Raw genomic sequence first — 14,049 nt, forward strand, 5'->3', positions numbered from 1 at the left:
AAAATATAATTTTTAAAAATAAAAGACGAGTAAATTAAGACACTCTTTCAAAAACCGACTTCGAGCAATTTGCATTAGCAGACAAACAGTAAATCAACAAAGATACTTTACTTTAACCAGGGTTAATTCTTTTATTTTCGTAAATTTCAAATTGTTTTCCAAATGCATTTCGCCGTTACAGCCTCTTCAGTGGATAATCAAACAACTAGACACCTGTTCCCTTTTATACAAAGGAACTTTTCCCAGCATGCATCAACGTTTAGACCGACATTCTGATTTAGTAAATTTGCATATTCTATTATACATAAATGTTCTACCACGCGTCTTTTAAACAAATTTTCCATTTTATACAATATTTTTATCGAACTTCTATTAATTTTACAGTTATAAGTAACACAATGTTGATACCATGGTGACTCTTGTCTTTTTAAACGAATCGCCGCCTCATGTTCTTTTAGGCGTATCTCGAGTTTCCGTCCTGTTTCTCCAACATATGATTTCGCTTGTAAGCAATCACATGATATCTTGTACACCACTCCTGCGACATCAAGCTGATTTCTTACTGTTTTCTGACCTTTGGTATTGATAATATTAATGATATTTGACATTTTATTTTCCTGCTTGGCAACTAAACATACAAAAGATTTTTTAAATAAAGGTTTATATCGTTCATATAAATTGTATATATAAGGCATTTTTACATAAATATTATTATCTACACTATTTTTAACATTATATCTGTAATTTATAAAAGAACTGTACCACTTACAAATTTTGTTCTTTGGGTAATCATTCATTAAATATTTTCTAAATAATTGTTTAATTTCTTTATCTATATCTTCCTGGAGTGTTGTTCTGTTTAATATTTTCCTCAATTCCATGGAAAAAACGTTTTTCTTAGTTTCTATAGGGCAATAAGATTTATAACTAATTGTTTTTTCTGTATTACANTTTCATTTTTGTGTTATTATATTTTTAAAAATTATATTTTTAGAAATTTTACCGATCTCATTGTTTTATATATTTTTATATTTTATTAACAATTTTAAAAGATGTTTTTTAATTCACAGTACTTTTCAGTACTGTGAATTAAACAGTAATTCAGTTTAATTCACAGTAAAAGTACTTTCATTAACACTGTACTATTATAACAACATATATTAAATATTTATGAAATGAAATGGTATGGTGTATTGTTTGAAATTATCATGATGTACAATCCAACTGCAACAATATAACTTATATGATTAGCTAGAAGAGACTATGTAATGTTCAATGAATGAACTCGGGTCTTTCCAATGTGGTTAGTATTTACTCCTTAGGGCAGGGATGGGCAACCTTTTTCTTTGTAAGGGTCACATTTAAAACTTCAGGTTGCACACGAGAAAAAAGAAATATAAATGTGATATACCTGCATTTTTTTGTGATTATAAATTAACATAATTGTACTTAATTTGACTATTTTTTACAATAGAATTTTTGCTGCATACTTCCTTAAGTTGGGAAATTGATATGTTTATTAATATTTTGTACGGCACGGGCCATACAAAATATTAATGCGGAGTGTGGGTTGCCCACCCCTGCCTTGGGGTTGATGATCAAATTATACTATATATCCATAAGTAAATAATGAAAATATTTAGTAAATACATTATGAACAAACACTAGATGGTTTAATTTTATAAATCAACTCAAAGCTGGATGCAAAATACAATATGTAAAGTATTTCCAAATAATTTTTTTTTTTATATATGTTCATGAGGTCAATGGAAAAAAGGTTGGAAACATTTTTTCCAAAGTTAATTCAAAATGATACTTTTAATTTTAATTAAGTTATAATGCCAAAAATTTATTTTTTATTACAGGAAATAAATGAAGCTTATTTATCCTATGTATTTATTCAGATTTCTCTCAGTGTGCTGTACAGATTCTCTTGAAGTATTGAAGGAATCTGTACAGCACACTGAGAGAAATCTGAATGAGGAAAAAATGTTACCCTCATGTTGTAACAAGTCAAAAAATGTTGCATTTCATTCACTTTTCATCCATTTAAGTGTTTCACTTTTCATCCATTTAAGTGTTTGTTGTTGATATCTAGACACTGAAAATAGACTAATAGACAAAGTAAAACAATTATACTTATGTAAGAATAATGTTTTATTTGCACAAAGTTTGACTAGTTTGTGTACATAAATAATACCTATAAAACAGTGCTAAACAATTGAGTATTAAAAAAAATTGCTGATTCCTTTAGCAAAATCCAGAATTTTCTTTTCTAGACATTACAGATATGAAGAAGAAAATTATTAAATTAGTTTCAGTATGTTAAATAAATACATTGTTACACACAATATGCATAATTACACAAGGGATTAAGTAAATAAATAATCATATTTAACAAAGAGAACATTTGGTACAAAATTTTATAAATCAACAATTTAAATCTGAATTCCATCTTAAATTGTTGCACAACAAGCTACTTTTTGAAAGAATAGCTGCCAAAACAAGTTATTTATAAATTTAACATTATTTTATTCATAATTCAGTATAGGTAATTTACTTTGATCACAATACTTTTGATTTGATGAATAATTATAATGAATTTAGCCAACTAAATACGGTTTAGTAAAATATTTATATAAAAATCCAAAAATGTTAACAATAAACATTAATCTATGAGATAATAATTTGGATAGTGTAAAATATTAAAACTAACGTAAGTAAAGTATATTGCAATGCATAAGATATTGCTAAATATGGTGGTGTATAAAGTTAATATCATAAAGTACTCAGCAAATCATTATACATATACAAATATTTAACACCTTATTCTTGCCGAGAAATATAATTTATTTGAACAAACTAACGTTTTCAGCCTGATTCACAGGCCATCTTCAGGTTTAGAATACATTTGAATTAAAATTCCATCAATGGAATACAAAATTTAAATTCAAAATTAAATAAGGTACAATTAAAATAAAATATTAAATAACCAACATAAAACAAAAATAAAATATAAAAAATATATAAAAATGCAACAAATGAATATATAAGTATTAATAAATNAGTAATTGCATTTATTAATACTTATATATTCATTTGTTGCATTTTTATATATTTTTTATATTTTATTTTTGTTTTATGTTGGTTATTTAATATTTTATTTTAATTGTACCTTATTTAATTTTGAATTTAAATTTTGTATTCCATTGATGGAATTTTAATTCAAATGTATTCTAAACCTGAAGATGGCCTGTGAATCAGGCTGAAAACGTTAGTTTGTTCAAATAAATTATATTTCTCGGCAAGAATAAGGTGTTAAGTATTTGTATATGTATAGGTGTATAAAGTTATTCAAAATGCAAACAATAATATAAAATTTTGACAAGATGTAAATATTTTTTCTATAGTTGCCGTGTTGAGCAGTTCTGGTGCCTTTTGCATAACTTGTATCAAAAATTTACATGAGATTGAACATTATATAAAGTTTACTACATCTAACTATGATATACAAGGTTTTGTCAATTCAGTTCTAGGAAAAGTTTGCTACAAATGTTTCAAAAGCTTATAGGAATAAGATTCAACTTTCCGTGACACTTGACCAATCCAATTGATTTTTAAACCTCATCATTAAAACATTTTGGTTTGTAAAGATGGAATAAATAGCAACCACTTAAAATTTCATTATTCCTTATTTGCCAACTAATCTATGCCTAAGTTTTGCATTGTTTCATTAAAAGAACTCACCTAATAAATCTTTGAAACTAAACTACATTTGAACACCCCATTCACAATGGAATTTCATACTACTAAGTGACAAAAAAGGAACTTTTAAATAACATTGCAAAACTTCATACTACTAAGAGTCAGATTTGGAACAAATACTTAACACTTAGTTAACAAATAAGTGAATGCTAATGTAACTCTAACTCTTAAACCTTGGTTGTGAATATGGGCATTTGAAGCAAATATAAAGTCTCTTCTCATATAAGTTTTTGTTATATTCACAGACCTCATGGACTGTCACTTACTAAAAAACATTTGTTTTTTTATTAAGGCCTCTATAGGCACAGAAGATTCAAGATGTTTTTTTAAATCTTAATTTTAGTTACATTAAGAAGAAAAGTTAACATTCACTATGAAAATTATACTCTACCATAAGACACTTAATACTAAATAACAATTCCCAAGTTTAAATTAGCTCTTTAAAGTGATGCAAGACACCATCAGGTCACCAGGTCAGGCAGTGTCAATTCACAATATTGCTTTGTATTATCTCTAATAAACTTTTGGTAAAGATTTTTAATTATAGAATTAAAAACATGCCTTAGAACAGGCAATAAAGTAGAAAAATTATGTAAAGTGCAAAGATATTGTTCAACAATTTTTTTGAGAATTTATACAATTTTTTGTAAAATGGTAGGGTGTATGATTTATCCAAAACAAATTTGGCATACTACCTGTCAAGTCTGGAATGCTTACCTTGCTCAAGTAATGTGACTAATTTCATGAAAAAAAAAAGCTAAAGTAAGATATTTACTGCTAGTCTTGGTTATAGGTTTAAAAATTAAATTAAAAAATAAAAAAGCATCTCCATTCCGAGATTCGATCCAACAACCTCGGGATCTCCACTCTCTTCTCTTCCAAAATAATCAAAAAATTCAAAAAAAAAAAAAAAAACCAAAAAAAAGGGCCAAGAAAAGAAGACGCAAGAGGAGGGGGAGGAGGGCCAAGTGCCAGGGGCAAAAGAGTAGGGGTCAAAGGTCAAGGGGGTAAAGACGCTAAACAAAGCTGCACTTTGTCACTTAAACCAATAGCTTAAACTAAGCTATTGGTTTATTAAGCAGCTTTTCATCTTTGATTTAAATTGAAACAATGCAAAGAATGTCTTACTTAAAATAAAAATACTAAGGGGAGAAAAATCTGAAACTTGTAATGTATTTTATAAATATTGATTGAATATCGTCATATTGTTTTGTACATACCCTTAACAAATAGAGGAAGATAAACATGGAAGATATGTACAGTACACGTGGGAAAAAATTTAAGGAAACCAATCTTAAACAATTCATTAGACTATAAAAATAATAGTGAATGCTGAATTAAATCCAAAATATATATAAACACACTTATTCATATTCTTATGTAGATGGTGTGATCGTAGCTACCATTTTTGATGATTAATATCTTATGATTGTTTAGATCCTCACACTTAAAATTCTGGACAGGAGATTCTGTTTTGGTTTCTTGGCAAAAAAAGCTGCTTCGGCATCTTCGTTGGGAAAACGATTTAAGTAGATGTTCAAATGGTTTTCTTTAAACTAAAATTGAGAAAATTATAATGTTAGAATGATTATAGGTAAGTTTAATGAATCTTGTTTAATTTAAATTCTCATTATCAACTCTTCTGTTATTTTTGTACAAAAAAAATATATTATTTTAATTTTGAATCTTATTAGGAATTGTCACAAACAACTATATATTAAGCAACAAACCTGTTTTATTTTTCTTCTTTTTTCTTTGTCCGACATGTTAGGATTACTGATAAGATTTTCCAGGAGGTTGGCCAGAGCTTGTTGGGACAATATGTTCTTTTGTTCTTCGTACTGTGGTAACGATACCTGTTCACAATAAGCAAGGCTACAAGAATCGTCCACTGTGTATTTGATCTGAAACGGAGCCACGAGGGCGGCAAATGTCAGCGATAGCAGAGAGAGTGTGATCCAGCGTGCAGTGGCAGTGAAAAGAAAGGAATAACCAAAATACCGCATTCCCATTAAACCAGAGACAAGAAAGAAGTAAAGGTTTGCTCAGACCAAATATATAAGCTCTTGGCAACAATAAGCATGCATGTAAAATGATCAAATTATCACATAAAGAATAATAAATTATAAATATGCCAAGCCAATTAAGTTGTAATGTTGAAAAGTGGGTAAAAATTTTCCAATACAAGAAACTGTATAACTTTAACAGTTATCTCTATCGTCAATTTCTCCATTTTTATATAGGTCAAATGGCATGTATTAAACAGTTAAAATTCAAACATCTACAACTTTTAACGTCTTTTTCTGTTTTAATCCCTGCAAGATAATAGAAACATTACTTTTATAAAAGAAATTATGAAGGCCGCAGGCCAGATATGAAGCCTTAATGAGCCGTCCATTTTTATATTAAAATAAAAATTATATTTAACAATATTATGGCAAACACAAATTTGAATCATCCAAAAACCAATTAGTGATTCATAAAATAATTATATATGTTAAATGTTATCATTAAATTTTCATTTAATGATAAAATTGTTTGTTCAAATTTTGGCATTTCTATTATAAGTATATATGTAAACTAGTAAAATTTTTTATCATCAAATCTGGAATCACAATGTGATAATTTCCAGAGTTTGCTGTAAGAAATGATTAGTCTAAAACAACACTTGCTTTGTCAAACCCCTTTATTTCATAAACTGCCATTCAACAGCCTTAGATGCAGCCTAAACTTTGTGTTGTTGTTGTGAGAGCGGGCAGACATTATATAATAGTTATAGACATTTCATTTAAAACTTGATAAAAGGCACTTATTTATAATTTCACTAGCTCTTGTGTGTATTGACATTAATTGAAAATTTTGTCAAAACCCAAGTATTTTGTCAATAAAAATTTAGAATTAGCTAACACAATGCATTTGAATATAAATTTCTGAAAGAAAAATCAACAGTAATTACTGATATGCAAAGATCATGAAATAGGAGAATCATCATAAAATAAGATCTTGCATTTTTAAATTGCAGTATATTTTGGTTTACCAAATATTAATGAATATTATAGGAGCCTCTTGTGGCTCCTATAAGCCACAAGATAAATGGTTAATGCTACTATTAGGAGCTTAATACAAGTATATATTGTAAAAATGCTCCTATCAGTGAATTTGCCTCCCACTCTGACTCCACAGCTCTTGTTCATACTCCTATAAATTAATGTTATTTTTATTAACAGAAAACAATCTTTAATACCGCTTTTTATTCATAACAAAATTTTACATATTTTGTTTGTTCCAAAAGTGGCAAAAGAGGACCACTCTATTCCTAGACCCCGTATAAACTCTCGATGGCAAGTTGACAAGATATCTTAGTCATAAAATCTTTCTCGTGATTGTTTTATTTCAGTTTTATTGCAAAAATATCTTGTCAAAATTGATGAGAACAGTGCAAAATTCTATATTAAAGAGGGGATAAATGATCCCATAACATGGCTATGGTTATTGAATGAGAACTAATGAAACAAAGATATTTGACAAGATGAGCATTATTTTGGATCAATCGGTTCTTATAGCAAATTTGGTAGATTTTATATAAAAATATAAATAATTTACCAATTCTGTAGGATTTTGATTATACAATATAAAAGCCATTGTTATATTGTGATTAATATCAATGTTTAAAATCAGTTTTCCAATTTATTTACTGCTTTACGAAAACATTTTCATTTGAATATTGATCTCTCACTAATTTTTTTTTTTTTTTTTTTGAAGGAAAAATAGTTAAAACTGTTGATAATTTTTTGTCACTTTCAGTTTTATGTCTAAGAAAGGTTTTTAAAGTTAAAACTGAATTTAATTATTCACTTATATCTGTGGAATGAGCATACCCTCACCATTAAATTCTATTTAAACAAGAAACATTTGAAAAATCCAAACAGTCATATAGCAACTACAAGTTTTGTTAGAATCATCTAATCCCATTCATTTAAAATCAACCTATAAATATAAGTATTGTGTTAATATAAATATTAGTATAATTGAGAAAATAAACCATGCAACTACAAGCTTTAAAATTATAAATAATTGATATTACAGGGATAATTAAACAAAAGTTACATCATTAAATTCCTAGGAATTATAACAATGTTGAGAAATATCTCAATTTGTTTATTCATTCTATTTTATAAATCTAGACTTTCTAAAATTTGTCTAAGTCTACATTTTTGGACACATTTGTGAGGTCCCGGATGGACATCAATTTTTGTTTTGAATGATGAAAAGCTGGTGAGTTAGTTAAGCTCTCTCTTTTCAAAATTAAACAAAGCAGACTTAAAATCTAGCTTAAACAATAAAAGTTCTTTCCAACAAAATGGAAAACAAAGGGTTTGTTTGAAATTGTGTGAAAGAAATTGTGAGGGGAATATCAAAGTTGAGGAAATTGTAGATGAACGGGAATCAGGTTTAATTGCAAAAATCAACCTCTTCCTTGCCCTGAAAGGCTTCGAATTGTCACCAGGTGATGAGAAGAGACCAATTGGAACATGAATTGAGAGAGAAAACTGATAAAATCCCGTGTTTCAAGGACACAATGTTCTTTTGTTCAAGACTGCTAGTGGCTTTTCACAGCAAAACAAACAGTTTTTCTATCTCTCTCCGAGATACATGGCAGTCTTTTTGTTGCTTGCGTTGCTCTCCTGGCAGTTTCTCACCCTTTCAGATTCTTCCTTACCACAGGAACTTCTCTGCAAGGTGTTACTATGCACCCCGGAGCCAACAAGTCTGCAGACACCCAGCAAGAAAACGAGGGCGACTCTTTGGAATTTGAGACTTTACTGAACTCTCTCCTAGAAATTTGTCAATGGAGATTGAGAAACGTAAGAAAACTTTTAAAATTTTATTAAATGGAAATAGATGAAAAACTTGTCTCATGCCCACTCATGATTATCTTGACCTCCTTAACTGTCCTGATGTCCTGATACATTATTAAGTATGTTAAAAACCAAATTTTTGTGATTACTAATAGCAATATTATAATAATTTTTTTCAAGAACCAAGTCTACATTTTTTGGACATACCTTATTCAGAAATCCATTCTGATCTGAATCTTCTGAACTTACAGTGAAGTAAATACTTTGCAAGTTTTCACAGAGTAAGTACTCTGTGATTCAGATCTTAGAACATTTTTTAAACCTGTAAGAAATTTTTGAAATATTCATCATCATTTGAAGAATGTTATTATTTGGATAGCAGACAATCTCTGTAGTTTGATTACCTACACCTACTAGAAGAAAATGTTCGTAGCTAGTTTGGATTAGCAGAATCTTAACAATGGAAATTTGAAGAGAGAGAAAAAAAAAAAAAGATTTAGATTTATGATTTTTGATTTTATGCATCCAAAGATGCAACAACCCACTGGCCAAACTATAAACAGCATTGATGCCAACCAAACTCAAAGATTTTGTTACAGGGCATATTATGCAAGGGTAATAAGGTCCATTTTTCTAGAAACACACCTGTGTATAATTAGGTGATTTATCGTATTTTCAGTTTAACACACTATTGTTATATAATATATATATATATGTATGCATATCATTGGTTAACTTGTTATTCAGTTATAATAAAGTTTGATTTTATTGTGAATTTTGATGGGATTTGTTATAGGAATACAGATGCAATGACTTGTCTGTTCTGTACAATTTTTTATAAGGGAAATAACTATTAAACAAAATACAAAAACGTTTAGAAATATCTTATAATAATGAAGGAAAATTTTACAATTTTAAAGCAAAATCTTAATTATAAATGATTATATAGAGTGCTATGTGCAATGAGAAACAAGATATAACTATAATACAAGCAGTAGCTAAATTCCATCACCATTCTACACACAAACAGAGAAGACATTTTAAGAAACAAAGAAGACTATATAACATTATTTTAAACAATTTAAAATATAAATCTGAGAATTAACTTTATATGTAAATATAATTTAATAATATAAATTTCAATGTTTATTATTAATTTTAAAAGAAATTTAATAATCATTTACAGATATTTACAATGCAAATATGTAATGACTAAGTTATTTCTGAAATGCTGTTAATTTTGAATCACTGATTGACAAAACATAAACAGTGACATTCCAGCAACATGTTAGAACACATTTTTGAAGCAAAACAATCCATTAACAGCCAGGAAAGTAAAAAGATGGGCATAAAAGAAATAAAGCATATATTAATAGACTTCTCAACTGCAATACAAAGTAATATAACTGATCAACTGGTCTCTCGGTATCACTGAACAAATATCTGAGTCTTAACAGTGGCTCAGTGATAGTGGTGAGAAAGGAAGTTTGCAAATGTGAGTCTCCAGACAGGGTCTGAACCCCTGAACAAATCTGCTTAAAAGTGTTTATTATATAAAGGAATGCTGAAAAATAAATATGCCACAAAGCTGTAAAATAAATGATGCCTGAGTAAGATTCAAGCTTAGGTGTTGGAATTTGATGAATGTCAGGCCAGGAGATCAAACTTTGACTCTAAGTTTTGTCATTTCTACAAGCACTAAACAAATTGGAGAAACAAAAAAATCTTCGGTGAAAGGAAAAATGCTGCATTGTCATAGTTAAAATTTTTGAATGTCAGAAGAAAAACATCGTGGTCTAAGATACAAGCAAAAGTCTCAAAATTCACCAAACTCCATTTGGTCACAGTCAAAGACTGTGTCAAGTTATATTGAAGATCAACCTTTCTCACTACCCAATTTGACCTATTTTCACCTGGAGACAAGGAACCAATTAGGAGATGATGAGAAAGAGTCAGAACCAATCAAAATAATTGTTTTGGAAACAAATTGTCTAAAATCACCGAATTTCAAGAACAGAGGCAGATTTACATTTCCTAACTTAACATCAGTCCTATCTCTCTCTCCTTTTGTGGTTGTGTGAACTGTTACTGTCACCATTAATCTGCTAGCATCTCTGTCCCAATATACTATCTCTATCCAAATTCTGGTCAGCCATCCTTTCACTTCTGAAATTCATTGAAAACACTGTCTCAGAGTTGTTGATTTGACAAGGGAATATCTGTGACTTGATCTCATCTTTTCCTTTGATAAGAAGTCTACCACAGAATTTGATATAATTTCTGAATGAATTCAGAATTTGAATAAGATTCTAATTTGTTTCTAAATAAATGGATTCAATTGTAAAGATGCTTCTCATCAGTGTATATTACATCCACATACCTCCCCACACTGCTTTTTCCATTCTGAATTCAATCCCCCTTACTGGCAACATCACAAAAAATTGAGAAGGAACACCCATTGATCCAAAAGTTTTGGTTTTTGGTTTAATCAGCAAAATAATTAGATTCAAATTTAATTGCAAGTTGGTCAAAAATGCCAAAGTTTGTTTGTTATCTAATTTTCTATTATTGAAAGCAATAAAAATGCGTTTCCAGGAAATTCAACAAGCACATTCTCATGCAGAAAATTCAAATACATGATAACTTTGGATGAAGATTTGACATATTTATCTATCTAGTAGTGTAGCTAGGGGAGGGTGGTCCATCCCAGGTGGCACTTTTGGTCTACTGTAACAAAAAGAAAAGTTTTTGTAGGGATAATAGAAGGATACAAGATGCCAGACAATTTTATTTTTTCATAAAAATACCAATTAAGTGCTTAGTCATGATTAATAACAACACTATCTTAAATTTTTCACATTTTTTGATGTGTATTAAGTTGTGCTTTTCTTGGAGACAGCAAAGTCAAGGAACGTCCCAGGTGACACAAACTAGCTATGCCATTGTATTTATCTAACAAAGGTGGAAGATTGACTCGTTATAGAAAAAAGAAAAGCATGCACCTGAGAACGGGCTCAATTTTGCCACAAGCATCTAAAAAGGATTCATGACAGGTGAAATGGCAATCTTACTACTCACGAAGTAAATGACAACACAGATAAATAGCCAGTGCTATCATGTCAATGTATTGCAGCAAGTTTGTGGATGAAACTTCTTACGTCAACAATTATATGGATTTAAGAATCTAGGGAAAGATGATGTTGCTTAGTAAATAAAATGCCATGTCACTCATATTGAAAATATGAAACACATTAAGAATTAATTTTGTCTGCAATTTTATTAAACTTTGTTACATTTTTGCATTGTGATTCTCTGTATTATTATAAATTTATTAATAATTTTAAATAAATCTTAAAATTAATTCTTCCAGCAGTATCATTACATTTATACAATTTTGAACTATCATCATCTACTAGGACTTCCTTATAGTAATAGGACTCATTCTACTGGTGTACCTGGTAAAACAGGTTAAAATAAAAAAAGCCCGTTTTAATTTTTGACTACTGTTTCTGCTTTATGTTTAGTTGATTATACCAGTACAATAAGTGCCATTAGTGTAAGGAAGTCCTAATAAATGATAATAGTTGAAAATAATATTAAGGGCACAGAGACATAAGTATCTAAAATAATTCAAGAAATCACAATGGAAATCCTAAATTTCTCTTATGTCAGTTGTCAATGATATCTAAAATTTAAGAAATAATATATCTTGATAACATTAATTATTCTGAATTAATTTAGTAAATTTATTTGTAAACTGATCTAAATATTTCTTAATAAAATAATTAAATTTCAAAAAAGTCTGAATATTTCAGGAACTTATAAAATTTATACTTTAAACCGTGCACATTTAAGAACTTAAATTAAAAAATACAGAATTAAAATCATCATAAACTTTTTTAAAAATATAAAAGAAAAAATTATTTACATATCAATTATTTTATAAATAAAATAAAATCAGTCTTACTCTTCCTCGTTGCATTTCAGTTAACTTAAGGGCAATATCATCTTTCAGAGCAGATGAAATTTGGAAAACTATTTCACATTCATCCAGTAAGAAAGATATTAATGTTAAGGCTTGAATTTCATTGTAATCGATTTCATTCTCGGCGCATATTATGCAACGAGTAAAGGTGCTCAGTAACTAAAAATAAATAAATCAATCAATTTAGCACATAACAAGAATCTTTATATACAGTAAAAACCAGTCTATAATGGGGAAAAAAAAAATTGGTATAGTGTGATTCCAGTTTACTCAAGTTTTACTGTATTTGAAAATTTTTTAAATATGTTTTAATGATTTATTTTTGAAAAATGCTTTTACACTACAGGACAATCTGCTGTATTTTGAATCTTTATATTTAAATTTTAAGTTATATTGTTATATTATTAAAAATACAGGTTTCATATAATTATAACACACGCTCTCTCTCTCATGCACACACACTCAACTGAATTTATTTTAAAAATTTAATTGAATTTTCATGTTAAACTCTTCTGTGGGGGAAAAACAAAAATAAAGGATATTTAATAGTTTGGAAATTATACATAAGGAAGAAAAATTATGTGAAGTATATCTTTTATGAAGTCAAAATGAATGAAATACTTAAATTATTGAGAAAGATAAATTAAAAAATAAACTAGACGTTGACATTAAACAACAAAGTCTTCTTAAGTCCCCTTCTCACATCTTATGAAATAACAGTCTTATAGAGGAGTTGACCTTCATTTAGAGGCTACTCATCTGCATAAATATGCAAAAGTTATAAAAAAATTCCTTCTGGTGATGGCACAAACAAAAAATATTACATACATTTGATAAAACTGCCAAGATAATTAATATTTATCAAATATTTGTATTTGTAATTGTATTGTAAGACATAGATGATCAATTATTTTCTTATTTATTTTCTAATATCTTTGAAACAGATGCTCACAATAAAAATGCCAACATATTTGATAAATAATAATTCAATAAACAGCAGTATAACCCATAAATTCTGCTGCTCCACATTTTTTATTTTTCATTCAAACTCAAATAAAATTTAATATGTAGAAATTTAATAATTACTATATATATTACTAGCTGGCTGTTACCTGCAACTTTGGACGTGCAGATTTTTCCAGCAAATCCCATTTATATTCAGTATTTCAACAACCATAGTAATTGTTATATAACACCTACTGCTGAGAATGATGAGAATTGCTGAGAATTTTCAATTTGATCAATTTTCTGGAATGTTTACAGTACAATCATTCTATAATCGAACCAATATGCAATAACAAATTTGAATTTAAAACGGTTCAAACATTTAGTTAAAAAATCGAAATATATAAAAATATTTATAACAATGTCTGAAATGTTATCAATTTAATACACCTAAGTACTCAATGAAGACTAAACATAGTTGAAAACAAAAAATCG

The 14,049-nt window shown here is 28.4% G+C and overlaps 2 protein-coding genes across 4 annotated transcripts in view; both read right to left on the reverse strand.

Annotated features, from left to right (window-relative positions):
- Positions 1-6: 6 nt before the first annotated feature.
- LOC111633843 lies at positions 7-941 on the reverse strand. Its single transcript, XM_023378477.1, has 2 exons — positions 770-941; positions 7-628 (listed from the first exon to the last, which is right to left on the reverse strand). The coding sequence occupies exons 1-2, from the start codon at positions 879-881 to the stop codon at positions 198-200; spliced, it is 543 nt and encodes a 180-aa protein (XP_023234245.1). The 5' UTR covers positions 882-941; the 3' UTR covers positions 7-197.
- Positions 942-4,690: 3,749 nt separating this feature from the next.
- The window catches only part of LOC111633848 (DEP domain-containing protein 1B-like), a 50,704-nt gene continuing 41,345 nt past the window's right edge, over positions 4,691-14,049 (reverse strand). For 2 of the 3 annotated variants that reach the window (XM_023378484.1, XM_023378482.1), the window contains exons 10-12: positions 12,592-12,768; positions 5,496-5,669; positions 4,691-5,321 (exon numbers count right to left, since the gene is read on the reverse strand). In XM_023378484.1, the coding sequence (XP_023234252.1) occupies positions 5,199-5,321; positions 5,496-5,669; positions 12,592-12,768 (474 nt within the window). In that variant the 3' untranslated portion in view covers positions 4,691-5,198. The remainder of the gene's footprint in view (positions 5,322-5,495; positions 5,670-12,591; positions 12,769-14,049) is intronic. The other variant, XM_023378483.1, reaches the window with a different exon arrangement.

The sequence above is a fragment of the Centruroides sculpturatus genome, unplaced genomic scaffold (assembly GCF_000671375.1).
Source record: "Centruroides sculpturatus isolate CEXI.00-Female unplaced genomic scaffold, Cexi_2.0 scaffold690, whole genome shotgun sequence".
NCBI lineage: Eukaryota > Metazoa > Arthropoda > Arachnida > Scorpiones > Buthidae > Centruroides > Centruroides sculpturatus.